The sequence below is a fragment of the Heteronotia binoei genome, chromosome 8, assembly GCF_032191835.1.
Source record: "Heteronotia binoei isolate CCM8104 ecotype False Entrance Well chromosome 8, APGP_CSIRO_Hbin_v1, whole genome shotgun sequence".
NCBI classification, from domain to species: domain Eukaryota; kingdom Metazoa; phylum Chordata; class Lepidosauria; order Squamata; family Gekkonidae; genus Heteronotia; species Heteronotia binoei.
Genome location: NC_083230.1, coordinates 107408951 through 107436757, shown reverse-complemented (window position 1 = coordinate 107436757; position 27807 = coordinate 107408951). Strand labels below are relative to the sequence as shown.

Genomic DNA, 27807 nt, shown 5'->3' with positions numbered 1-27807 from the left:
CCTTATGGGGTCGCCATAAGTTGGCTGCAGCTTGATGACACTTTCCCACACCAACGGCTGAACCAGACCATGGCCAGTTTCAGGTTTGTCCCCTAGTCTTGGCAGAGACTGACTGTGGTCATGTTCAGAGCTTCCATTTTTAGTATTCTTCTCATTCCTGCTGGAGCATAAAAGGCTGACTTCACTTTTGTCGCCAACAATAGGACATTCTAATTCTAATTGAATAAGTATTATAATTGAAGGCAGGGAATGATTTTTTTTTCTGTTTGTGTTTTTTTTTTTAATCCCCGTTTTTTTTGCATACAAATAAAAAGTAGATGCAGGAATTGAAGACATCCGTGGACAAAAGCTCCCAAGAAAGGATTTTTGATTAAATTGCAGTATGAATAAATTCAGTATAAATGTAATAGAATGAACTGCAGAGAGGATCTTTGTCATTCATGTACATGAAATCAGGTGGCTGTGATTGATTTGGGATAGCAATTGACTGGAGGTTTTAGGCTAGGTTAGCAGAATCTAGCTTGCCCCCTCCATAATATATTTTCCCCACTTCCCCAAACAAATACTCTCGCAGCAGTTCTTATAACCTGGACAGCCCAGGCTAGCCTGATCTCATCAGATCTCAGAAGCTAAGGAATGCCTGCCCTGGCTACTGTTTCGATGGGAGACCAACAAGGAATACCAGGCAAACCACCTCTGAACGTCTCTTACCTTGAAAAAAAGAAGATTGGATTTATACTACCCTGCCCTTCACTCGGAGTCTCGGAGCAGCTTACAGTCTCCTTTCCCTTCCCCTCCTCACAACAGACACCCTGTGAGCAGTGCCGGATTAAACCCTATGGAGGCCCCTAGGCAGTCAAAAACTGGGGGGCCCTCTCACAAATTATCTCAGGGTTGGATCAGCCACCTCACCACCCACGGCTCTTGCTGCAGCCTGCAGGCACCTTCTCAAAAGCCCCTTTGACAAAACTGCGGGGGGGAGGCAGAGAGAAGCAAACTTGGCGATGACGCCACCAGCAGCTGCACCAGGCAAGTTGGGCAAAGAGCAGCTCAGTTGCTAGCTGCACATGCAGACTGAGAGGGCTGCAAGCAGGGGGCAAACCAGGGTTGGGGAAGATGGCCCGGGGCCCCTAAAGGTATGAGGGCCCATGGGCCAATGCCTACTTCGCCTAATTGTTAATCCAGCCCTGCCTGTGAGGTAGGTGGGGCTGAGAGCATTCTTCAAGAACAGAGAGAGAGAGAGAGAGAGAGAGAAGCTCTTTCAAGAACTGTGGTTGACCCAAGGTCACTCAGCAGGTGCATGTGGAGGAGTGGGGAATCAAACCTGGTTCTCCCAGATTAGAGTCTGTGCTCCTAACTACTACACCAAACTGGCTCTCCAGAAAGCCCTACAGAGTCCCCGTAACTCTGCTGTGACTTGATGGCACTTTCCACCACCCATCCTTATAACCACTCTTCAAAATACATCAATGTCATCCCTATATTATTGATCCAGGGTTACCCTTGAAATCTCCCTTGAGTTTGTAGCAGGGGGGAGATGGGAACCAAGAAACCGGCAGCTCCAAATGCCTTTAGAGGAGAAACTTAACCACATTCCAGTTAAAATGTGCACAGTTGGTCGCCAAGCTTGTGCCCATGCCGTGCTCTGCCTTTCTCACCAAGACTGTAGTGAAGGCATCCCAGCTAGAAATTAACTTGGGCAACTCATAATATGCAACAGCAGGGGCATGGGGTAACCCTTGCCCTTCCAATAACCAGGATTAGTTTAGAATCCCGATTAGTGGAAGAGAAAGTCTTGTGCATGCATTTGGATGTCACTAGTGGTGAACATCGTAGCTCTCAGCAGGGATTCCTTCACTGCACCCCAGGAAAAGGAGGGAAGGCAGGTAGAAATGAGGTATGTGCATGAGCCACAAAATGGGTTTGTGCACATTTGATGCCATCTGAATACAGCCTCATGACACCATACTGAGCTCAGTTGCTCCTCCTAAATATTCATGACACCTTTATCCACTTTTCAACAGCAACCAAGAAGCTTCTAAGTAAAGGCAAGACATTTCAGGATTATGTGTGCCTGTTTGTCCAAAAGTGAAAGAATCGAACACTGTTTGCAGGTAGCACACTCCATTCCCGGTCTCTTATCCCTGGTTTATAATATGCACATTTATGTGCCTGTACGTGAGAGTTGGACTATAAGGAAGGCCAAGTGCAGAAGAATAGATGCTTTTGAGCTGTGGTGCTGGAGAAAACTCTTGAGAGTCCTTTGGACTGCAAGAAGATCAAATCAGTTAGTCCTAAGGGAAATCAACCCTGACTGTTCCCTGGAAGGTCAGATGCTGAAGCTGACGCTCAAATACTTTGGCCATCAAATGAGAAGGGAGCACTCTCTGGAGAAGACCCTGATGCTGGGAAAGACAGAAGGCAAAAGAAGAAGGGGACGGCAAAAGATGAGATGGCTGGACATGAATCTGAGCAGGCTTTGAAGGATGGTGGAAGACAGGAGAGCCTGTCCATGGGGTCGCAAAGAGTCAGACTCGACTGTGCGACTGAACAACAACAACAAACACAGCCTATTTTTATGTGAGTGTCCCTGACTGTGAAAAGGAGATGTGTTCCATAAACATCAAAGAACATGCTCCAGATGGCCCCCTTGGCTGTAGATCTGGCGCACAAATCTGCCCTCCACGCTTTTGGTTACTTGCAGCATTAACCTCATCTGCCGCAAAGCGAGGATCAACCTTTTGCACGGCACACGATTAGGCAGTAGGTGGATGACAAGGCTTTCTGGTACTTCCTGCAGAGAGCATTTGGCAATGACTGCAATTCATTTGTAGACATCTGAGTGACATTGCTTCTGGGCATCCAAATGCACATGGGGGACTGCCACGTTTGAGTAACTCGCAAGATGTATTGCTCCTAGCACTGAGTAATAACCACGCTGGTTCTGCAAAACAGCAGCTGTGTGTCCTGCAAGGCTCCCCCCCCCCCCCCCCAGTATTTTCAAATGCTTGGGAATGGGGAGGAGTGTTAACGGCCATAAATTTTCCTCTGAGAATTCAGTGTTTGTTCCTCTGATGGGCCTGACTTAACTCAGTAATTGCGGGGATGCCCATATATCAAGAGACATAACATTTCTGATGACATTGAAAACATTTGTGCTCGGATTGCTTTGCAGTTTGCATGGAATAAGCAATGTGAGGTATACTCAAGGTGAGAATTTCCTCACCTTGACAAGTGAGCGACTTGACAAGTGACTTGGCTTGGGATAGTGTAGACCAGGAGTGGCCAAACTGGCTCGGGAGCCACTTATGGCTCTTTCACACATTTTGTGTAGCTCTCGAAGCCCCCATTGTCCCATCAGCCAGCTTAAAGAAGGGATTTCTCTCTTGAAATCACTTCTCCAACCAAGCCAGCCAGCAGTTTGGAGAATGCATTTAAAGTTAAAGTTGCTTTCTTTCCACCTCTCCTTCCATCCCCATCTATTTTCCTTCCTTCCTTCCTTCCTTCCTTCCTTCCTTCCTTCCTTCCTTCCTTCCTTCCTTCCTTCCTTCCTTCCTTCCTTCCTTCCTTCCTTCCTTCTCAGTCGTGGCCCCTGCCCTATGGAATCAGCTCCCTGAGGAGGTGCGGGCCCTGCGGAACCTTGAACAGTTCCGCAGGGCCTGCAAGACCACCCTCTTCAGGCTAGTATATACAGATGGCTGAACAAGGCTGTTTAATTAAGGATTACCGCTATCTAATTAACGATTACCGCTCGGTAAACTGTATACACTGACAGAACTAGCGTCAAATGCCATCATCACTGTCAGACTAAGTGATAAATTTTAATCATATTGACTGGTTTTTAGTGATGTTAAATTTAAAGTTTTATATTGTTAATTTAAAGCCTTATTTATTATTGTATGTTTTATGAAATGTTGTTAGCCGCCCTGAGCCTGCCTAGGCGGGGAGGGTGGGATACAAATAAAAATTTATTATTATTACACATGATGCTGGCACTATGCAAACCGTAGGGGAGCCAGCATGGCATAGTGCAGGGTTTCTCAAACTTTTCTTTTCCGTGGCCCGGTTATTTTTACACTTCTCCTTCATGGTGTACTAAAATTTGGAGGTGGAGCCAGGAGACTTTGGGGGTGGAGCCAGGAATTATGTCATTTCCTGTGGTGTCACTTTCAGGTCACGGGCCAAGTAATGTCACTTCAGGGGCACACTGAACCAAAACTCCACCTTTTCCTGTGATGTCACTTCCAGGGTACTCCCCCAAGCCTGCCTCTTCTTCAGAAGTAAATTCATTTTCAGAAAAATCTCTCTGAAACTCATGCTGAGCCAAAATGCGGGTGGAAAGTGGGTGGTCCTTTCTTTTCACCCCCACACCTGCATGCACCTATCTGTTTGTGTATTCTTCTCCAGCTTGCAAGCACTCCTAATGCCCATGTTCAATTGCCTGCACCACCTACACACCCCTTCCTCAGCAGCACGGCCAGTGTATGCAGTTGGGAGTGCTGTTGCCATTGCCATCAGGAATGACAGCACTGTGTATCACCCACACTGGGCCCTGGCAGTTGCTCTACCTCAAAATATGCTGACACATTTAGTAGGCCCTTCCTTCAGCTGCTACTACTGGAACCCTGCCTCAAGCTACAACCAAGCTTGCTTGGTTTCAAGAAAATCTTTCGACAGCTATTTTTCATACTTTCCCTTGGTTGAAACATTGGGAAATTGCTGTGAAAGGTAGCAGAGAATTGTACTGCAATTAATGAATTAATTTCAAGTTATATGAAGTTTGTACAAGCTTTTCTGCAGTTATCCCAAAAAGGATATTTATGAGGGGCTTGCAGCTTTTTACTGGCTGTGTTTCCCATGCCTTTAAAAGCAACCTGTTGTGCAGATACTTAGCCAGTGAACTACTTTCATCCTTTTTAATATCTATAGGAGGAGTTTAATTTTGGTGTCAGACAGCTGTTAAAAACAGGGACAGTAAAATGGTGCCAAGTTCATAGTACCATTTCTTCCAGTGCTGTTGAGATATACTGCAGTAATCTCCAATAATCTCTTTCTGCCCCACACCTCTTACTCTCACTCACTCACACAGAAATCTCATTTTTATTTATTTATTTATTTAGAATTTATATCCCGCCCTTCCCACAAGTGTCTCAGGGCGGCTTCCAACATTAGATCCAACATAAATTAAACAATATTTAAACATGTAAGGGAATAACTTTAAAACAGATAAAACAGATAAAACCATAAAAATTAATAAATAAATCATAGAAGGCCGCCTGGCTACAACTGGGGGTGCCAACTTTTCATTGGCAGAGCTTCTATGTCTGCAACAACAGTATGATGAACAGAAAAGTTTCATCCAGCAAAAATGGAAGGAAGGAAAGAGAAAGGGAAAGAATGAAATGGAATGGAAGGAAAGGAAAGGAAAGGAAAAAGACATGGAAAGAAAGAATATAAACATAAGAGGAGTCATGTTGCATCAGGCCAGTGGACTATCCAGTCCAAAATTCTCTCATACAATGCCCCAAAAGCACCAGAATGTCCACCAGTGGGGTCAGGACACTAGAAGCCCTCCCACTGTTGCTTCCCCCCCTCCCCCAGCACCAAGAATACAGACAGAGCATCACTTGCAGGGAAAGAAAGAAAGGAGGAGGTGGCCAAAGAAAAAACTTTCCTCACCATCAGATGACCCCGGCCAGCAAAACTTCTGTCCAGGTGTCATTTGGTTAAAAAAACCTGCTACTGGAATGCCCACTTCCCGCCCCTCCCAGCTGGAAAAAAACACACACACCCTTCTTTGCCGCCCAGGTCTCTTGGGGAAATCTCCCCAAAAGAACATACTGCAAGTCACATTAAAGCTCATACCATGAAGAACACTTCATGGGTCTAATGGATGCCAGCTTTTCTCTCAGACACTGGGAGCGAGGGAGAAGGAAGGAGAGGCAGCCCAGCTCCTCTTTGCACAACAAAGAGACGGGGTGGGGCTAGCTTTGGCTTTTCTTGTGACCCAGTAGTGAGGCTTCCGTGGCCTGGTACCAGGTCACAACTCTGCAAATGGGAAACACTGGCATAGTGGATACAGTGTTGCACTGAGCTCCTGGAAGACCCAGGTTCGAATCCCCACCTTTGCCATGCGAACTCGCTGGGTGACCTTGGCCTGTCACAAACTGTCAACCTGGCCTGCCTCACAGGGTTGCTGTGGAAGAATGGAAGAAGAGAGAATGGTGTTCTAAGCTTCTTTAGGTTCCAACTAGGGAGAAAAGCAGAGTGTAAGTAAACACTATGCAATGCATGCATTCATGGAAACCAGAACTCATAAATCATCAGAACAAAGTTAAGAACCAGTGGCACCTTTATGACCGACAAAGTTTTATTCAGGGTGTGTGCAAATCATCAGTCAACCTTAAGGGAGTGTATTTACTGCCCCTCTTCCCTTGTTTCAGACTGTGTTTTATTGCTGCATATAAAAGCTAACTGTAGTTCTTCTATGAATGCAAATCTGTGGCAATGCATACTGTTTGTAAACTCAAATTACAGGCGAATGTAGATCCAGATGGGTAGCTTTGTTGGTCTGAAGCAGTAGAACAAAGTTAGTGTCCAGTGGCACCTTTAAGACCAACAAAGTTTTATTCAAGGTGTGCACTTTTGTGTGCTTGCACACTTCCTCAGGCAGTTCTCTTTGACCTCTCTTTGTCTGGGGAAGTGTGAGTGCACACGAAAGCTCACATCTTGAATAGAACTTTGCTGGTCTTAAAGGTACCAGTGGACTCAAACTTTGTTCTACAGGAAAAATTGTTTAGTTATATCCGTCTTTGGCACAAGTTGCATTTAGGCATAGCTGCAGGTTGGTAATGTTCCAGTTGTACAACTTGTCTTGGTTGATAATTGGTTAACATCTCCTTTGGGGGGGGGGGGGCAGGGAGCAAGGTGCCCCAAGAAGGAGATGGTAGTATAATTCTGGGCATTTAGCAATCAGACTCATTAGCTAGACTTGTTTTAAGTCTACCTTCAGATTTAAAGGAGAATAATTTCAATACCCTGATTGATGTAGCTTGCTAAAAGAGAGGGGACATTGGAAAAATATCCTTGTTGATTCTGCTAGCCTTCTTTGTAACTTCCAGTATCATATGTAGGGTTGTCAGGTCCCCACTTCCCACCAGTAGGGGGTTGGAGGGAGTGTTCCAGAAATGGGGCAGAGCTCTTCCCCCAGACAGCATCACCCTTGCACAATGTCCCCAGTGTGATGACGCCACACAGAAGTGACATCATCATGCTAGGGATGTCATGTAGGAATGCACTGAATGGAGGGCAAAACTCTATGGTAAATACCTTCAAACCATAGACGTTTGCCCTCATACCAGACTGTTGCCATGTGACATTCTTGACATGATGACATCACTTCTGTGTGATGTCATTGAGCCAGGGATGTCACTGTTTGGGGGCAGGGTTTTTCCTGCCGGCCAGCTGGCTGGTGGCTGGCAGAAGACCCCAAAATTGGGGGATTCCCCCATCTGGAGAACTTCAATCATATGCTATGTTACCCTTCTGGACCAACTGGCTCTGCTTCTGGGGTTCCATTCCTATCTGGCTTAACTTCAGAACCTGATTTGTGGGAACCTCTGCTGTACAGCCTTCATCTTGCAATTCTTTGGCCTTCATCTTGCGAGGTTCCATTGTCTCCCACTGGGCAAGGTCCTATGGAGAGAGATGCTATTAGTTTGCTGCTACTTGTCTTCATTAGTCTCTTGATGTCTTGAGTGTGGTATCTGGAGAGAGAAATAGACCAAATGAGTGGAAATAAGTTGAAGCTCAGTCCAGAGGACTATGATTCTGGTTGGAAGCAATACCAGTCAAGGAATTGGGATTCAGCAGATTTTGAATTGGGGTCGTGCTCTCCTTTAATGGGTCAGATTTGCAGCCTGGAGTTGCTATTAGATCTGGGGTTACGGGTGGACTTCCAAGCATTGCAGTACCTTTAAACGGCTTTATTGGATTCACCAGCTGTGACCCTTCTTCAGGAAGTCACTTCCAAATCAGATTACTGAAGAATACTTCAGTATGCTTTATGCAAGGTTATCTTTCTAAGATGGTCTGGAGATGTCACTTCGACAAAAGCGCAGCAGTGAGTCCACAAAAGGAAGAGCTGTCTCTGTGGTGCCTCTTATATGGAATGCCCTTCTAGTAGCATTCTTCTGGCATTGTGTTTGCCCTGGTGCTTGCAGACGGAGAGCTGTGGATATAGTATTATATTCGCTATTTTTGCTCTCATCCTCACTATCTGTGCTGATTCTGTGTTGTAGCTGCTGCTGCTGCTAGTGGTATATATTTCATTTATTCATGTAGGGGAAAAAAAGATTATTCTGCCTTTCCAGGACCCTGCCCAGTGTGGCTTACAAAATAAAACATTAAAAAGATATTAACAGCTAGCATTAAAAACCTAGCCCAGGGATGGCCAAACTTGCTTAACATAAGAGCCACACAGAATAAATATTGGATGTTTGAGAGCTGCAAAACATGAACATCAGATGTTTGAGCCACAAGACATGAATGTCAGATGTTTGGGAGCTGCAAGACAGGAAAGAAGGAAGATGGGGAGGAGGATGGAAGGAGAGGTGAAAAGAAAGCAACTTTAACTTTAAATGCGTTCTCCAAACCGCCAGCTGGCTTGGCTTAGAGGAGTGATATAAAGAGAGAAATGTGTTCTCCAAGCTGGCTAATGTTCTCTTTCAGATCTTTCTCCTCCCCAGTGGAGCCAGACTGCAGGGCAGATGTCTTGTTTATGTCGCAGGTGCCCACGGGTATTGTAAGAACCGAATGAATTGTGTTAAATCTCCGATTCTTTGCACTCCTACACTGGAATCTGGGGAAGTACATTGGGGGTGGGAGGAAATATAGTTTATAATTGCTGTTAGCATTTTTGCTGCAATTCTATGTACTGATCCTTCCTTACACACACACACACACACACAAAGAGTTTCACAGGGACTTGCACAGGATTGTTGAATTGCACCCAGAAGCCTCAAAAAAATTATGTTCTTATCGTCTGATCCTTACTTGCATTCCCATACGGCTCGGCTACCTTCAGATACTGCTTGATTCAAAACGTCTAGTTCAAAATATATTACGACAGCTGTGTTAGAGGAACTAATTAGAGGCACTGTAGCAAGAAAGCTGGGAGATAAACCCTTTGGTGTTAGACCAGTGCAGTATTTCACATGATGCTTGGACAGTCCTGTTTCCTCACCCACCTCTAGCACTAGATTGCTGCAATGCCCACATACATTACAGATTTTGCACCCCCCAAAAAAACCTGTGCTAGGCTGAGAATTGCTTGTACTTCCTATAACCCAGATGATATATACTTAGACGTTAATGACATGGCTCTTTTTTTTATGATAGCCTGCCTCACTGGGTGCATGCTGTCTTAGGAGAAACAGTATCATTTTAACTTTGTTGTTGCCATTAAAGGCAGATGTAAGGGATGCCACCTGAATATTCAATATTCCTCTGTGTTCGGGGCCAGGCATCCAGTGTCTGGCGGAGATTGCAATGCTCACACGGGGTGTTTGATAGGGAGGTGAACTGCAAATAGCACCTGCGCTTCTGTACATAGCAGAGTGCATTTCCTGAAGAGGCATTAGCCGCTCCACAGTGAAACACCGCCTAGAAGTAGAGTTAAAGCAAGATTAAAATCCTATCCCTGTTCCAGTGATGGACTGTAATATCCAGTTTTATTCAGTTGTTCTGGAAGCAGATGGAATGCTCCATAATATTTGCGGCTAAGAATAGTTTTCGCTGGTCAGGGAATGCAGTTTATAATGCTGTCGCAGTCTGGTGGGGTACCTCCTGCAGGGGTTTGCAAGAAGAGAATCTCAGGCAGCCCTGAGTTGTGAAAGGCTGTTGATGTTCTTTTATGGCACAACTTCCTGTGATTTTCAACAAGGTTTTGTTTCAGAGGGTAGTTGTGCTGGTCTGCAATGGAGCACCTTGGAGATCAACAAGATTTTTCAGGGTGTGAACTTTTGAAAGTCAAAGCTCCTTTTATTGGATCATAGGAGCTTGATGATCGAAAGTTCCTACCCCCCAAAATCTTGTTGGTCTCTAAGGTTCTGATGTACTCTAAATTAGAATGTATGTAGCACATCCGGTCACTCCAGGTACGTCATTAGAGCCAGTTTGGTGTAGTGGTTAAGTGCGTGGACTCTTATCTGGGAGAACCGGGTTTGATTCCTCACTCTTCCACTTGCACCTGCTGAGATGGCCTTGGGTCAGCCATAGCTTTCATAGAAGCTGTCCTTGAAAGGGCAGCTGCTGTAAAAGCACTCTCAGCCCCACCCACCTCACAGGGTGTTTGTTGTGTGGGGGGAAGGTAAAGGAGATTGTGACCGCTCTGAGATTCAGAGTATAGGGCAGGATATAAATCCAAAATCTTCTTTTTCTTCTTCCGTGCCACTGGACTTGAGCTTAGAATTCATTCATTCATTCATTCATTCATTCATTCATTCATTCATTTAATATCCCGCCCTCCCAGCTGGAGCAGGCTCAGGGTGACTTACAAGAATGTATGTACCACGTCTGATTGCTCCAGGTACATCATGTTGGTCTCTGTGCTATTGGACTTGAACGTAGAATGTATATAGCACATCTGGTTGCTTGGAGGTACATTATGTTGGGCTCTAAGGTGCTACGGGACTTGAACTGTTTGTTGTTCATCCAGGGCAGCTGTTTGGCCTCTGTGTGAAGCAGGGTGCTGAATTAGATGGACCACTGATTGGATTCAGCCAGGCTGCCGTTATGTTGTGTGGTGGAATGGGCCTGCTCCATCCTGCAGGCCCTGTTCCACTTTACCCTCTGAGGTTTTCTCAACACATGGCGAGGCTTTTCTTTCTCTTCGGTTACCTACCACCACCACCAGACCTCTGTAGGAATTGCCTTCTGGGAGAGTCAGGACTCCCAGCTTCCCTTCCAAGTTCTGAGGCCTTGTGCCTGTGTCTCCTGTTGCCTTGTGCGCTTGTCACACACCAGGGACCAGGGAGGGCCTTCTGCTGACTGCCACCACTCTGGTAAGGCTCTCTCTGGGAGGACTCAGAGCACCCACTCAATTCGTCTTATTAGCAAATACCTTTTAACTGTGACCGAAGACATGTGAGGACTCAGGCAGTTAAACAAGAAGTTTGTTATACGTGCTTAAAACAACAAGTGGCTTGTAAAAGAAAGAAAACTTTTAGTGCAACAGTGAATATAACAAAACAGTAAAGGTCGGTGCAAAGAAAATAAAAGCCCTGACATGACTAGTTAAACGTTCCCTTCCTCTAATGCCAGCAGACTCGCCACCTCCTTTGGGTGAGGGATCTCTCCCCAGCTGCCTTCTCCAGCCCAGCCTCAGCAGAGAGAACCACCTCTCTCTCTGTCTGCAGCCTTTTCAGAGAGAACAACCCTGTCTGTAGCTTGGCCCTTTTATGTTTTCCTCCCAGGTCCCACCCTTCCTTGGCAAGTTTTCCCTCCAAAACTCTGCCATCCAGTCAGAGGGACAAAAGGGATCCTGGGAGATGTAAGCGTTGTAGCTGCTCCTACACAGGCTTCCTTGTAGGCTTCACTAGGCCTAGGATCATGACAGCACTCTCAGAGGAATAGCCGTTTGCCAACAGACTGCCTTCCTCCTGGCGCTCCTTTTAAAATAGCATGTCCAATATGGAGGATGTGTATGTGGTTCAGAGAACCACTCCCAGTATCAAAAATTATGAAGAATTAATTTTTTAAAAAAAGTTCACAGGCATACTTTTAGCACCGCACCAAATTGAACAAGGGATTAAAAAAACTGGTAAAACCTATTCCTATGTCCCTCTCTCTGTACATGCCCTATCAGATGTTAAACCATAGGACAGGCTCCTAAGCAGTGTTCTCTTCAAGTTGAGTAAGTGTGCACTAGCTCACAGTTTTTTAGCATCTGGCTCACAGTTTTGTCTTAGCTCAGGAAAAATGTCCCCAGAGCAAGCTAATTTATGCAGTAGCTAACAATTTTAATGCCAGTAGCTTACAAAGTAGAATTTTTGCTCACAAGACTCCACAGCTTAGAGGGAGTATTGCTCCTAAATTTAGGATGTTATAGATTTCTACAGAGTGATCATTAGCTTGCAGCTTCCTTCAGCTCTTCAGGCCAGAATATGGTTAATGGTTGCCTTCTCTAGATCTCAGCTGAGAGTTCTGTGTGCTCTGATGGACTCAGCACAAAAAGCCTTCCTCCTTGCTTCCAGGAGTTTTATCCTCTCTCTTCCCCACCCACTGACCAGATCAGCCTGGGTCAAAGAAGCTTTTCCTGAAGTCTCCAGAAGTTTCTTCCTGAAATCCTTCTAGTCTTTAATACCTCCAAATCTCTGTTTCCTTCCTGGGAGGAAGGTGAAGATTGGACCATCCCATTGTCTTTAGCTGGACCCATTAGTGTTTCTTACATTAATATTTTTATTAATTTTTGAAATAAACAAGTAAATATCAATATTCATATGTGTATACAATTAGTTAATCTTATAAAAAACAAGGTATAAACTAGCACAAATACTTAAATACCTATAATAAAATATCGAGGAAGGATATTAAGTTATAGAGATGTAACTAGGCATGCTAACCGTTGTCTATTCAAGAAGAGAGGTCAAAATTAATATAAAATTAGAACTGAGGTAATAAATCCTGTAACATGATACAATCAATCCAAAATAAATTATAATATTGTGTAAAAATATTAATAATTCATAGATATGAATTCCTAACTGCCTAACTATATTCTATACTGCAGATTAAACCAAAAATTATTATTAGGTAATTATTATAAGGTAATTACTATTAGGTATGATCCACGACTAGCACAGTAAGGTAAAATGAAGGTAAGAAAAGAAATATAAGAAATATTATAAATATAATATTTTCTATTAGTGTTTCTTAAGGGATAGCAGAGATGAGACTGGAAAGCCATTTAGCTGACTTCCCTCTTCGTGCTTGTTCTCTTCCCAGATCTCCTGGTAAAGGTTTTACTCAGATCAGACCTCCACTCCCCAAAAATGCATTTCTTCACATGTTTGTTTTATGGTTTTTCTTTCAAAGTAATGGGATTTATGGCATGGTTGTTTGGAAACATTCTCAACATTTGTCATGAAACCATTAGATGTGGGAACAGTGTTAGTGAAATTATGAAACTGCTGAATGTGAAACCGTCCATTAAAATGTTTTTATTTCTTTACATGTCTAAATGTTTATTTTTTGCATATATTGAAGCTTGAATGAAAAGATTGCCATTTAATCACATGTTTTTATGCCTTTCCCAGATGAAAAAGAAGAAGGGATCTTGGGAAGCATCCTTCTTCCCAGCTTCCAAATAGCCATGCTTTCTTCTGAGGATCACATCAACCGCAAGTACGCCTTTAAGGTGAGGACTGTTGTCTTTGGTTTATCCAGAAGCCGTAATTGTGTGCATGCACATAATAGTCAGAAACTGCCTCCTGGATGTATTGCTTTTAAAATGTATAGTCTGACTGTACAAAAAAACCCCCTCATCAAGTGAATTCCAACCCTTGAAGAGGCAGTTTTTAATGGTGTTAATGTGCTGGTATAAACACTAGCCTCTAGCCTCTGTTTAAAGATCTTGCACTTCAGAGTCTGGAGCTTACAGTAGGCCCTGTACGAAGAGCCCTGTAAGCTCTTGCAGGATTAACTGCATCAGGGGTGTGTGGCCTAAAATGCAAAGGAGTTCCTGCTGCAAAAAAAGCCCTGTGTGCACACATATTTTTCCCTCCATGTGAAAGAGATGCTCAGCCCTCTGTTTTTTCTTGTTCTGGAGGGTTTTCTTTCTTTTTTTTAAAAAAAATAACACTTTGAATGGATATGGCTTCTGCAGTACTGGGAGTTTCCCCTTCCTTGAGATAAGGGTACACATGCCAGCTGGCTGCAGTATCTCCAGAGCATTCTGCTAATTCTCTTGGCACCCTCTTCCTTACTGTCTTCCTCATCTGCTGCCTGGAGCAGTTCAGTCATCTAAATGGTGCCAGGTTATCAGGGACTTTTGAAGGCCCATTTTTTCCCTATACCAAGCCATTTCCTGCTATCCAGTTCTAGTTGGGCATCTGTTATATTTATGAAGTTAGGTTACTCCCAAATACTCATTTGTTTGTTTTGGTTGGTTTTTTTAAAACACATTTATGCGGGCAGAACAGAAAAAACTAGACAAGCTAGAATGGGTCTAGAGTAGGGCAACAAGGATGGTGAGGGGTCTGAAGACCAAGTCCTATGAAGAAAGGTTGAAGGAGCTGGGGATGTTTAGCTTGGAGAGGAGGCAGCTGAGAGGTGATATCATCACCATCTTCAAGGACTTGAAGGGCTGTCATATAGAGGAGGGTGTGGAATTGTTTTCTATGGCCCCAGATGGTAGGACCAGAACCAATGGGTTGAAATTAAATCAAGAGTATCCGGCTTAACATTAGGAAGAACTTCCTGACAGAGCAGTTCCTCAGTGGAACAGGCTTCCTCGGGAGGTGGTGAGCTCTCCTTCCTTGGAGGTTTTAAACAGAGGCTAGATGACCATCTGACAGCAGTGAAGATCCTGTGTATTTAGGGGAAGATATTTGTGAGTTTCCTGTATTGTGCAGGGGGTTGGACTAGATGACCCAGAGGTCCCTTCCAACTCTGATTCTATTATTCTACCACAACCCTTAAGTTTGTCCCTTAAATCCTTGTTACGAGATTTATTGCTACATGCACCATGAATTAAAATGCCTCTTCTGGTTAAACGTTCTTGCCTAACTTTTGCATTTTCTTTCTCGGATTTGAACATCTTTGGGCTGTTCTTGGTGACGGGCAAGCTAAACCGCACTGCAAGTTTTAATAGGTGAGTGTATGATTTTAAAGCCTGTCATTGTCCTCCAACTATAAATACCTAAGCAGGTATATTTTTATACCCTGCATTGTCATAGATGCCAATAGCAAATTTTTTATTCTGTAATTCATAGAAAACACTTAGAAGCGCAGCAGGTGCACTGGGAAGCAGTGAGCCTTGTAAATTTAATACTAATGTGTTTTCCCGAGTATAATTGCCACAAAAAGATGAGCATGACGTTGAATAACATTGTATTAGTTACTGTGTTTTAGAGGCATAATGCATAAATTCTGATGCCCCCTGAGTTACTGATGAAGGGAACCAGTAACATACTTTGATTCTTTCTCTCTCTTTCTTACAGACTGTTGTAACTCTTGTTTTTCCACAATGACCGTGTCATTTCCGATCAGGCAGCTCATCCAAACATGAGGACCTATTATTTCTGCACAGATACAGCAAAGGAAATGGAGTTATGGATGAAAGCCATGATAGATGCCGCACTGGTACAGACAGAGCCTGTGAAAAGGTAACACAGGTTGACAAACCCATACAATATCTGTCAGTTGATAGAGCACTGAGGCTTGATTGCATTTTCTTTGAGACTTCAAATATGAGCAGTGTCGGCATGGATGAATTCTTGTTCCAAACATCTTTTTTTTTTTTTTTAAAGGGGGGGGCAGGTTGAAGTTTAAAATAGAATTCCTGTTGCTCATTTTACAAACCCACATTGTTAGATGTTGAAGAAGAAGAAACTGGATTTATACCCTGCCCTTTACTACCCGAAGGAGTCACTACAATATCCTGTGCCTTCCCCTCCCCACAACAGACACCCTGTGAGGTAGATGGGACTGAGGGAGCTCTGACAGAAACTGCTCTTGAGCAGAACAGCTCTGAGAGAACTTGTGACTGACTCAAGGTCACATCAGCAGGTGCATGTGGAGGAACAGCAAATCAAACCCAGTTCTCCCAGATAAGAGTCTTCAGACTTAACCACTACATTTGACTCATCCCCCCCAGTTTTCCAGAGTATCATGGCCTACCCAAGTGAAATGAGACTGCTGTGGGTCGCAGCTGAGATCCATTAATTTGCAGTGGACTTGGGTTTGTGCGAGGCATTTCTTCAAGAGCATTTTCTGGGTACTTTCCCAGTAAAAGTCAGTATGTTAAAATTTCTCCATAACCAAGCTTTCACAATTGTAGCTCGGCAGTCTGCCCACTCAACTGTTCCTTCCCTTTTTACAAATAATATAAGATCTTGGATTGTTAGGTAGTGCAAGATTTCTGCTGGTTTTTCTTTTTCTTTTTTGGAGAGGGGGTTGCAACATTTGCATAAGGACAGACATTCATGGGGGGTGTAGGTTAACCCCTGTAAGAAGCCCCGTGCCTTGGTGGTAAAGCTGCAGTACTGCAGTCTGAGCTCTCTGCTCACGATCTGAGTTCGATCCCGGTGGAATCAAGGTTCAGGTAGCCAGCTCAAGGTTGACTCAGTCTTCCATCCTTCCGAGGTCAGTAAAATTAATACCCAGCTTGCTGGGGGGAAAGTGTAGGTGTCTGGGGAAGGCAGTGGCAAACCACCCTGTAAAAAGTCTGCTGTGAAAACGCTGTGATGCAACGTCACCCCAGAGTTGGAAACAACTGGTGCTTGCACAGGGGGCTACCTTTACCTTTTCAGGTTAACCCCCAGTGGTTTTTAAGTTTCTTATATCTGTACAAGCAAAACCTGCCGGTTACCCCAGGTTTGCATAAATGCATCCTCTTACTCCCTGTGCCCTCCCCCTTGTAGATTTTTTTAAAAAATATGCACAGAGGGGCTACTCATTGCCATATTGTGTTTGAATGCGCTTAAAATGATTATTTGTGTTTAAAATGATTATTTGAATGCAGCGGCCTTATTAAACCACCTTTAAACCCTTTAAAAGGTCACTACTTGATCCCAAAAGAGTGAAGTCTAAAGAGTCAAGATTTCAGTGGCCAGAAGGAAGATAATTCAGTAGAAAGGCATTACTCAAACTTTAGCATTTCAGGCAATTACTGTAGGTTGGTTCTGCTCATATGGGAATTGCATTATGGTGAAAATTGGGAGTCGTTATGTAGCTGTATTCTATGATGAGGTGTTTGATATCTAAACATGGCGCCTAAAAAAACCGGGAGGGGCGGGGTTTGAGGCTGAGGCTTACTTCACACTTCAGGTTACAAGGAGAAACCTGAAAAATTGTTGGTACAACACACTTCTAAGCAGGGGTGAAATTCTAGCAGGAGCTGCTTTGTATATTAGGCCACACACCCCTGATGTAGCCAATAATCCAAGAGTTTACAAAAAAGAGCCTTGTAAACTCTTGGGAGGATTGTGTACATCAGGGGTGTGTGGCCTAATATGCAAAGGAGCTCCTGCTAAAATTCCACCCCTGCTTCTAAGCATTTTTTTCCAGATGGCCTCTTTTGTACCGAACTAGTCATTAGTGACTTCTTGCCTCTTCCTATTCTCTCCTGCATAACATATCTATTCTGGATTTCCATCGCTTGAGTAATGAATATGTATAATGTACATTTAACTGAAGTTATTTTGCTTTAGAGACTTAATTATGTGTCCTTTCTCAGAACTGCGTCTAGTATTTTTTTGCTACAGGCAGACTCAGGTTTAATAATGTCCTGAGGGGGTCTACTGAGAATAATTAATCCTAACAGTTTTAAATAATCAAGAGCCCTCTTAAGCTTGCCACTCATACAATGAGACAAGCTCTCAGGTGGCTACATTTCTGATACATCCTAATTTAGTACACTCCAAACAGCTTGTGGGCTGTTTCAGGTTGTTTAATAGTTTGAAATCTAAAAATACGCTGTTTTTCCTGTTTGAAGGAGAATTTTGAAAAACTATTTTTTTTTACTTCAGCTGGTTTGAACATAAGAGAAGGGCACGTTGGATCAGGCCAATGGCCCATCCAGTCCAACACTCTGTCACACAATGGCCAAAAAACCCAGGTGCCATCTGTGGGGCCAGGACACTAGAAGCCCTCACACTGTTGCCCCCCCCCCCTCAAGCACCAAGAATACAGAGCATCACAGTTAGTTCCATCTATACCCTGTGTCTAATAGCCACTGATGGACCTCTGCTACATATGTTTATCCAATCCCCTCTTCAAGCCACCTATGCTTGTAGCTGCCACCACCTCCTTTGGCAGTGAGTTCCATGTGTTAATTACCCTTTGGGAGAGCCAGTTTGGTGTAGTGGTTAAGTGCATGGACTCTTATCCAGGAGAACTGGGTTTGATTCCTCACTCCTCCACATACACCTGCTGATGTGACCTTGGGTCATCCACAAGTTCTCTCAAGGCTGTTCTGCTCAAGAGCAGTTCTAGGAGAGTTCTCTCAACTTCACCTACCTCACAGGGTGTCTGTTGTGGGGAGGGGAAGGGAAAGGAGATTGTAAGCCACTCTGAGACTCCTTTGGCTAGCGAAGGGCGGGGTATAAATCCAATCTCCTCTTCCTCCTCCTCCTCTTCTTCTTCCAGTTCTAACCTGTTCTGTGGTTTTGCCATAGCTACTTTCAATCCTGAGCTAAAAAATCAATGCTGTCACACACTACTACATAATAGAAATCTTCTGCCCTTTTGCTCAAGTGTCAGTGGTGATTTTTCCTATGAATCAGTTGCTTGCTCCTCTGAAATCTGAATAATGCTGAATTCATCACATGAAAATATACACTGGAGTGCTGCCTTATGGCTCAAGCCTGGATGGCTCCGTATCGCCCAGTCTCAGAAGCTAAGAGAGTGGGCCTGGTTAGTGTTTGGGTGTTTGGGTGGGAGGCCATTGAGGAATTCCTAGGGTTGCTATGCAGAGGCAGGCAATGGCAAAACCACCTGTGTTCATCTCTTGCCTTGAAAAATTTACAGAGGTCACCATCGGTCAGCTGAGACTTGACGGCGCTTCCCATCTCCTCCACCACCACCACCTTACGAAACTAGTGAAATTGTCTTGAGTTATTAATAAAACCGTACAGCTATCCCAAATTGGCTCCCACAAGAATTAGATGCTTGTAGAGATTGGTACTCGGATACCGTACAAATTCTGTGGGTAGCTAATTAAACAAATGAAGGCCGTGCATGACAAATGCCTTCAGCAAGCCTGCGTGGTAGCATAGTTTAGGATCTGGGTTCAGATCCTCCCTCTACCATGGGAGTTTGACTGGGTGACCCTGGGCTAGTTGCTCTCTCAGCCTTAACCTGTTTCACAGCAGGAGGACTGTGAGGATATGGAAGGGAAGGGAAAACCATGGGCACCTCTGTGAGCTCTGTGGAAACACAACGGGATAAAAATGTAGTCGATAGTGAGGAAAGGGTGAGAGTGTGTAACATCTTAGAGCAGGGGTGGCCAACGGTAGCTCTCCAGATGTTATTTGCCTACAACTCCTATCAGCCACAGCCAGCATGGCCATGCTGGCTGGGGCTGATGGGAGTTGTAGGCAAAAAACATCTGGAGAGCTACCGTTGGCCACCCCTGTCTTAGAGCTTTGAGCATAAAGGCAGTTGAGGAAAACAATGCACAGACTGAAAAGGAGAAACTATGTAAATGTAACAAGGGAGAGACAGTTTTAACACTAGCATTTTGTTTATAAACAAAAGAAGAAGGGCTACAGAAAGCTAGACTTCCATACTATATTCTAGGGCCGTGATCCTCAACCATTTTGGCACCAGGGACCGGTTTCGTGGAAGACAATTTTTCCACGGACTGGTGGGGGGGGGCGATGGTTTTGGGATGATACAATTGTGCACTTTATTTTGGTGTGGTGGTTAAGTGTGCAGACTCTTATCTAGGAGAACTGGGTTTGATTCCCCACTCCTCCACTTGCACCTGTTGGATTGGCCTTGGGTCAGGCATAGCTCTTGCAGAGCTGTCCTTGAAAAGGCAGCTTCTGGGAGAGCTTTCTCAGTTCCACACACCCCACGGGAGTGGATGGCAGGATATAAATCCAATGTTATTGTTTTATTATTACATTGTAATATATAATGAAATAATTATACAACTCACGGCCCAGTTGCTAACAGGCCACGGACCGAGACCGGGGGTTGAGGACCCCTGATTCTAGGGAACCCTGTGGTTGCTCCGAATGAAATTTCATTGGAGCTCCTCAAAAGATGACCTTTCATGGAAAACACCTTCCATTGCTCAACTTCTCCTAGAAGTGCAGCCTCCAGAGAGTATTAGTTGTGGCGTTGGTTTCATACTGATTTCATAATCAGCAGAAAGCAGGCTCAACATAACATGAGGGTTTAGGGTTTCCCAGGGTGTCATAGAACTGCAGCTCAAGCAAAGTCTCCCCCCGCCCCGGCCTCCCGATCTCCCTCCAGACCCACACAAAAAGAAATAAATTGCTTCGCTAAAGGTCTTCAGGTGCCCATAGATGCTTCCGAGACTCTGGAAATCTTTATAGGAATCTCTCTCATTCAGGTGACACCGGTAAATGGGAAAGATACAGCATAGCAATTAAAAACAGCTCTATTTTGAAGAAATTAACCTACATGATATTTGTTTTTAAAATGTAGTTTAAATTCTGTCTCTAGAACAGGGGTGGCTAACAGTAGCTCTCCAGATGTTTTTTGCCTACAACTCCCATCAGCCCCAGCCAGCCTGGCCAATGGCTAGGGCTGATGGGAGTTGTAGGCAAAAAAACATCTGGAGAGCTACCTTTGGCTACCCCTGCTCTAGAACATTTAAAAAAATCCAGGTTTCTACAGGCAAGTGATTTTCTATACTACTGGGCACTAGGGTTTCCAGGTCTCTCCCCCCCACCCCCACAACTACCAGTGGTGGTGGGGAGGCAGGATTGCTAGTTCTAAGTTGAGAAACACGTGAAGATTGGGGTTGGGGCCTAGGGAGGACAGGAACATTTGTGGGATACAGTCGGGTCCATAGCCAGAAAATTTTAGGTGGGGGGGCAGGGAATAAAATTTCAGGTGGAGGGGCCCCCCGTTCTCTCTGCATCTGCTGCTCTGGCGGTCCCCATTCTCCCCACTGCTCTGGCAGCTCCCGCCCCCCTCCATGGCCAAATCGCCCCCACCAACCGATTTGCCAGCTCCCAGGACTCTTTCAAGGTCACCTCCCCCCACCTGCCAATCAGCTGATCAGCGGGAAAAGCGGTTCCGAGTCCCAGGAGCTGCATCGGTGGGTGAGTGGAAGGGGGGGAAGGGGGCCGCCAGAGTGGCGGGGAGATCGGGGACTGCCAGAGCAGTGGACCCGTATAGAGCGGGGGGCCACAAGAGCAGCAGGGAGAGCCGGGCCGCCAGAAGGGGCCATTCAGGTGGAAGGGGGGGTTGGGTGGAGCGGCCGGGCCCCTCAGGCCCCGCCCCCTGTGGCTATGGGCCTGGGTACAGTGCCATAGACTCCACCCTCCAAAGTATCCATTTTCTCCAGAGGAAAACATCTCTATAATCCAGAGATGAGCTGTGATTCCGAGGGATTCCCAGGTCCCACCTAGCGGCTGAAATCCCTGCAGATTAGATACCTAGCAGGGTCTACAAAGCTTTCTTTGGTCCAGAAGTTCTTTTTTGTTCAATTTTTGCAAAGGAATCCAAAATGTCATGAGCCACGTCTTTTATTGGGCTACGGCAATGCAAGGCAATCTTCACTTAGCCTAAGCACTGGGAAAAGACACCAGCTATGGAAGGAAATAATTGCTATGGCCTTTTAATGGATAAAAATGGCCATTGTTTGGTTTATTATAGTTTTAGCTCACTTTGCAGCCACAATTGGCCCCCAAATACTTGCTTTAGAGACATTTCAGCTGACTTGATTTTACTAAAATGGGGGGGAAATGACTCGCATTGGAGATGTCAAGGGGGCTGTAATTGGCAGGTGGATGCAAAGAATATCTTGGGGAGGGGTTGAGGGTATTTCAGGAATGGCAGAAGCTGATTAAAGTGGAAGGCAGAGGTGATGACACACCGTGTGAGTAACACATAAAGATGTTTTGAGTGAAAGAACTCAGGAGAGAAAGTTGAGTCAGCTCAGGGCAGGAGACAAGTCACAAGCGGAGTAACAGAAGAGGGTGAGTAAGTTGGGATGTGGGGAAAAGAAATCTGAGATTTAATTTAAAAAGCCCACTAGGTCTGTCAGCATCTGAAGAATCTCTCCTGGGCAAATAACGCAAAGCGTGCAGCTGGTCCCGTTTTCCGAAAAGATACAATTATTTTTGCACCACAGTTCAAGTCAGCAAATATTTCCCCCCCTCACTGTAATTAACTGAAGCCACCAGTGCTTTCCAAAAGATGAATAATGACTGACATACAGACTTGCCAGATGATGTCAGTGACCACGCAGGGTTTAAAATAGAACACCGTGCCCCTTTATACGCCGAAAGGGCTGGCACGGAGGATCTTCGGAATTAGACGGCTCCTCGTGTAAATCTTCTTGCTCCGTTACAGAAGACTTCGGCTGGCAGTCAGTCAGGATTCCAGAAGCCTCTCTGCTGAAAAGAAACCACACATTTTCCATACTGTCTGAGAAATTTGCCCTCAGCTTCTGTTCCCTTCTATCGTTCCCAGATGCAATACAGGGAAGAGTTTCTGTATCTTGGTAGTTGCCTAGAAGGTAGCATTTCATAGCTGTGCGTAGATGGAAAAACTGAAGGGCCTTGTCCCACAAATAGCAGCCCATCAGAGCCAGTCCTGTTGATCTCAGCATTTACCACCACCACCCCAAGTCTTAGAAACGGCCATGCATTCAAGCTTGATTTGTATAATTGATTTCCAGATCTTATGTGCTCTGCTGCTCATAAGGCCTCGTTTTGGGCAGGAGCTCACAGGAGGGGAGCTCCAGAACCTCTAAATTTTATTGTGCTCTTTCTCTCTCTCTCTCTCTCCGCCCCCCGCCAAAAAAAAAAATACTTGTTTCTGAACTCCATTGTTCAATCCCCTGTGAGGATTGTATTGAACTCGAAGATTTGATAAACTTTCTAATATTTCCCCCCCCCCCACAAAAAAATGGGGAAATAACTAAAACACATAAAACAGACATATGGAAGTCATCATGCCACTGTGGCCACATAGGAGAAAGTCATTTAAAAAGTCTGATGGGAGCAGTGTTCCCTCTAAGCTGAGTTAGCGTGAGCTAACTTGCAGATCTTTAGCCTCCAGCTCACACATTTTTGTCTTAGCTCAGGAAGGATGACTCCGGAGCACACTAATTCAGGCAGTAGCTCACAACTTTAATGCCAGTAGCTCACAAAGTAGAATTGTTGCTCACAAGACTCTGTAGCTTAGAGGGAACATTGGACGGGAGTAAGTTTTTTATTATGGCAGTCCTGATTCAAGAAGCATTTGACGGTAGATGCTGAACTGATATAATTGAGTACCCCTTCCTGTGATGTCAGGGGAATGTGGCATATGCAAATGAGTTATCCAAATGAGTTGTGCTAATGAGCTCCAGCGCTTCTTTTTCTACAAAATGACCCCTGCTGCTCATGCTATGCAAGCCTGTGGTATTTTTGACATATTGGCCCTATGAAAGCGCAGGAGCCATACTTTGACACCCATTAGGCCTGGAGGGCAGGGCAGGTATTCGGCATGGGTGCATCCTTTCTCCTCCCAAACTGGTGACTGTGGGAACTGCAGTCAAGTGGCAGCCAGGTTACAGTGACCCTGTAGGGTTTTCAAGGCAAGAAACATCCCAAGGTGGTTTGGCATTGCCTGCCTCTGCGTAGCAACCCTGGCCGTCCTGGACAGTCTCCCACCCAAATACTAACCAGGGCCAACCATGCTTAGGTTCTGAGATTGGGCTGGCATGGCCTATCCACAGGCCTGTAGCCAGGATTTTAAAAGTTTGGGGGGGCATGTAAAAATGTCTGAGGGCACTTAGCGGCTCCCCTCCCCTGGCCGCCACTGCAGTGACTCAGGGCACCTGACTCAGGGTGCCTGACTGATTGGTAGGCCCTTAAAATGCCATGGGAGAACATAAGAGAAGCCATGTTAGATCGGACCAATGGCCCATCCAGTCCAACACTCTGTGTCACGCAGTGGCCAAAAAACCCAGGTGCCATCAGGAGGTCCATCTGTGGGGCCAGGACACTAGAAGCCCTCCCACTGTTGCCCCCCCAAGCACTAACTATACAGAACATCACTTGCCCCAGACAGAGAGTTCCCACAATACCCTGTGGCCAATAGCTGCTGATGGACCTCTGCTCCCCTCTTGAAACCGTCTGTGCTTGTAGCCGCCGCCACCTCCTGTGGCAGTGAATTCCATGTGTTAATCACCCTTTGGGTGAAGAAATACTTCCTTTTATCAGTTCTAACCCGACTGCTCAGCAATTTTATTGAATGCCCACGAGTTCTTGTATTGTGAGAAAGGGAGAAAAGTACTTCTTTCTCTACCTTGTCTATCCCATGCATAATCTTGTAAACCGCGATCTTGTCACCCGTCAGTCAACATTTCTCCAAGCTAAAGAGCCCCAAGCGTTTTAACCTTTCTTCATAGGGAAAGTGTTCCAACCCTTTAATCATTCTAATTGTCCTTTTCTGCACTTTTTCCAATGCTATAATAACTTTTTTGTGGTGTGGTGACCAGAATTGTACACAGTACTCCAAATGAGGCTGCACCATCAGAGAAGCAGTACTGCTGCTGGGTACCCCTCCCGTGCAATTTAAATTGTGTAGAGAGGGAGAAGTGCCTCTCAGCTTTCACCCCCATGGCAGGGGAAGGGAAGGTCTGGGGTACTTGCATGAAGTCAATGGGCAGGGCCTCCACAGCCCATCCCCCCCCCCAGTAGCTACAGGTCTGGCTATCCAGTTCCGGGCCCTCCCAAGCTATGCAAAGGCAATCCATTCTGTCGAACTAGCTCTTCATCTGCCCCATTCATTCCCCGCCCCCTTTTTGCCACAGCAAATCCATGAGAATCCAAGCAGAATGAGCATGCTGTGCCCTAGGCAGCTTTTTTCCTGTCTCACTGTAATTACACGGATGTGAGTTCAGAGTTCTCAGCTTCTGCTGCATCCAACAATCTCATACCTGTAAGCAGCTGCCTGACCTGCCACGGCTACGAACCAGAAAGCTGAAGAAACGGCACACTGTTAGTGGTGGGGGGGTGGGGAACGAGTTTATCTGTTTCAGCAGATTTCTACTGATGTTCTGTTGTTTGTATGTGTGTGTGTTTGCTTCCCTTTTTTAGAGCAGACAAGATAACTGCTGAAAACACACCGCCTCGTGAGGTAAATAATGTTGCAAACCACCGGGTGCTAATTAAACCAGAGGCGCAGAATAATCAGCGGAACAAAGAAGTGAGCAAAATGGAGGACAAAAAGGCCCTGGAAGCTGAGAAATACGGTTTTCAGAAAGTTGGGCGTGACAGGCCCTTAACCAAAATCAGCAGCGTGAAGCAGAATTCTTTGGGGTCAGAGTACGGGACTTTGCCAGCCAGCACGGTTCCGGTGGGACACTACAGGCCGGTTCATCTAAATGGGTCAGAGAAAGCCGTCAACTTGGTCCTGACAGACTCCGGAGATGGGATCCATCACAACTCCATTCACTCGCATATAGAGTCCGAGCGCGTTATACAGAGGACGAATTCAATGCTGCAGCTGGAACAGTGGATTAAAATACAGAGAGGGAAAGGTCAGGATGAAGAAACGAGAGGGTAAGTGACTTGAGAACAAAGCTTGAGTCCAGTGGCATCTTTAAGACCAAGGAAGTTTAATTCTGGGTATCAGCTTTCATGTGTGCATGAACACTTCTGCAGACTGCTCTGCCCTGTCAACTAATGTTAACAACTTGGCTTAGATCCAAGAGGGCAGCCGTGTTGGTCTGAAGCAGTTGAACAAAACAGGAGTCAAGTGGCACCTTTAAGGCCAACCAAGTTTTATTCAGAACGTAAGCTTTCGTGTGCTCTCTAAGCACACTTCATCAGACGAGGGGATCAGGTATAGATACCTGTATATACCTGATCCCCTCGTCTGATGAAGTGTGCTTAGAAAGCACACGAAAGCTTACGTTCTGAATAAAACTTGGTTGGTCTTAAAGGTGAAACTTGACTCCTACTTTGTTCAACAACTTGGCTTCTTGAATGTGAGCTATAACGAATCAGTTTTATGCAGGGCTCACTTTCTAGCAGGAGCTCCTTTGCATATTAGGCCACACACTCCTGATGTAGCCAATCATCCAAAAGCTTACAGGGCTGTTCTTACAGGGCATACGGTAAGCTCCAGGAGGATTGACTATACTGGGGTGTGTGGACTAATATTGCAAAGGAGCTCCTGCTAGAAAGTATGCCTTGGTTTTATGTAACATCCCAGTCGGGTCCACCAAGGGTCTTTTGAAACTATTCTGTGTTTAAAAATCATTGCTACATAGAATTTCCAACTGGCTTTGAGGTAGTGTGCCATCAGACTGTTAAAATGTGTTCTGACTTGCACCTCCCTGTCCCCAGACCCGAGAGTCAGCAGCAACACTCACACATGCAGGGATGGATTCAGGTGGGTAGCCAAGTTGGTCTGAAGCAGCAGAACAAAGCTTGAGCCCAGGGGCACCTTTAAGGCAAACCAGGTTTTATCCAAGGCATAAGCTTCCATGTGCATGCCCACTTCTTCAGATTTGCTGAAGAAGTGGGCATGCACACGAAAGCTGATACCTTGAATAAAACTGTGTTGGCCTTAAAGGTGCTGCTGTACTCAAACTTTGGTCTGCACGTGGAGATGGACCAGAAAGACTGGTCCATACTTAACTGTTAGTCCATCCAGCTTTCCATTCTAGATTGCCGCCTCGTCCCTTCAAAGCTAACCTAGCCTTCATGCAGCATTCCTTTTTGCAACCACCAGTTCTGCTTCTGTCCACCAGTTCTGCTTTCTTCTGCCTTTGTCCCTGACCTCTTCCATTCTCTAATAAATGCACAGTTCACACTCTGCTGCAGGGCTTTTTTTGTAGCAGGGACTCCTTTGCATATTAGGCCACACACCCCTGATGTAGCCAATTCTGCAAGAGCTTACAGGGCTCTTCTTACAGGGCCTACTGGAGGATTGGCTGCATCAGGGGTGTTTGGCCTAATATGCAAAGGAGTCCCTGCTACAAAAAAAAGCCCTGCCCTGCTGCATGCATCTAGTTCAGCATTCTGTTTTAGCAGTGACCAGCCAGATACCTCTGGGATGCTCTCAACCTGGACATGAAAGCAACAGCGCTTCTGTGTTGCTCTCCCCTGCCCTGGTGCTCAGTATTCATATAAAAATAAATAAAGTGCAATTGAGTTGTAATTCTCATGGTCAGTGTTCCCTCTAAGCTGAGTTACTGTGAGCTAGCTTGCCGTTTTTTAGCCTCCATTTCACACATTTTTGTCTTAGCCCAGGAAAAATAGCCCCAGAGCCAACTAATTTATGCAGCAGCTTACAACTTGAATGCCAATAGCTCACAAAGTGCTCACAAGACTCTACAACTTAGAGCAGGGGTGGCCAAACTATGGCTCAGGAGCCATATGTGGCTCTTTCACACATAGTATGTGGCTCTCCAAGCCCCCACCTCCCCTTTGGCCAGGTTGGAGAAGGCATTTGTCTCCTTAAATCACTTCACCAAGCCAAGTCAGCTGGAAGCATGCAGTGTTGCTGTCTTTTCACCTCTTCCTCCCTCCTCCCCATTTATTTGCCTTCCTTCCTTCCTGTCTCGTGGCTCTCAAACATCTGACCTTCACGTCTTGTGGCTCTCAAACATCTGATGTTTATTCGAACGTTAAGCAAGTTTGGCCACCCCTGACTTAGAGGGAACATTGCTAATGGTAATCTCTCATGGGGTTTTCAAGGCAAGAGACAAACAGAGGTGGGTTGCCATTGCCTTCCTCTGTGTAGCAACTCTCATCTTCCTTGGTGGTCTCCCATCCCAGTCCTAGACATGGCTGACCCTCCTTGGCTTCCAGGTTCAGGCTAACTAGGGTTTTTCATGCTGAGTAGTCAAAGGGAGAATGTTTCTGAAATTCCTCTGGG

The 27807-nt window shown here is 45.3% G+C and overlaps 1 protein-coding gene across 26 annotated transcripts in view; it reads left to right on the top strand.

Moving 5' to 3' along the window:
- PLEKHA5 (pleckstrin homology domain containing A5) overlaps positions 1-27807 on the top strand; it is a 342905-nt gene that overhangs the window by 247496 nt on the left and 67602 nt on the right. For 22 of the 26 annotated variants that reach the window (XR_009555758.1, XR_009555759.1, XM_060245845.1 and 19 more), the window contains 3 exons: positions 13317-13417; positions 15271-15386; positions 25017-25481. Coding sequence is in view for 23 of the 26 variants with exons in the window: in XM_060245845.1 (XP_060101828.1) it covers positions 13317-13417; positions 15271-15386; positions 25017-25481 (682 nt within the window). In the remaining 3 variants the exon portion in view is untranslated. Of the gene's footprint in view, positions 1-13315; positions 13418-15270; positions 15387-25016; positions 25482-27807 lie in introns of those variants that run through there. The other 4 variants (XR_009555760.1, XM_060245862.1, XM_060245863.1 and 1 more) reach the window with 4 other exon arrangements.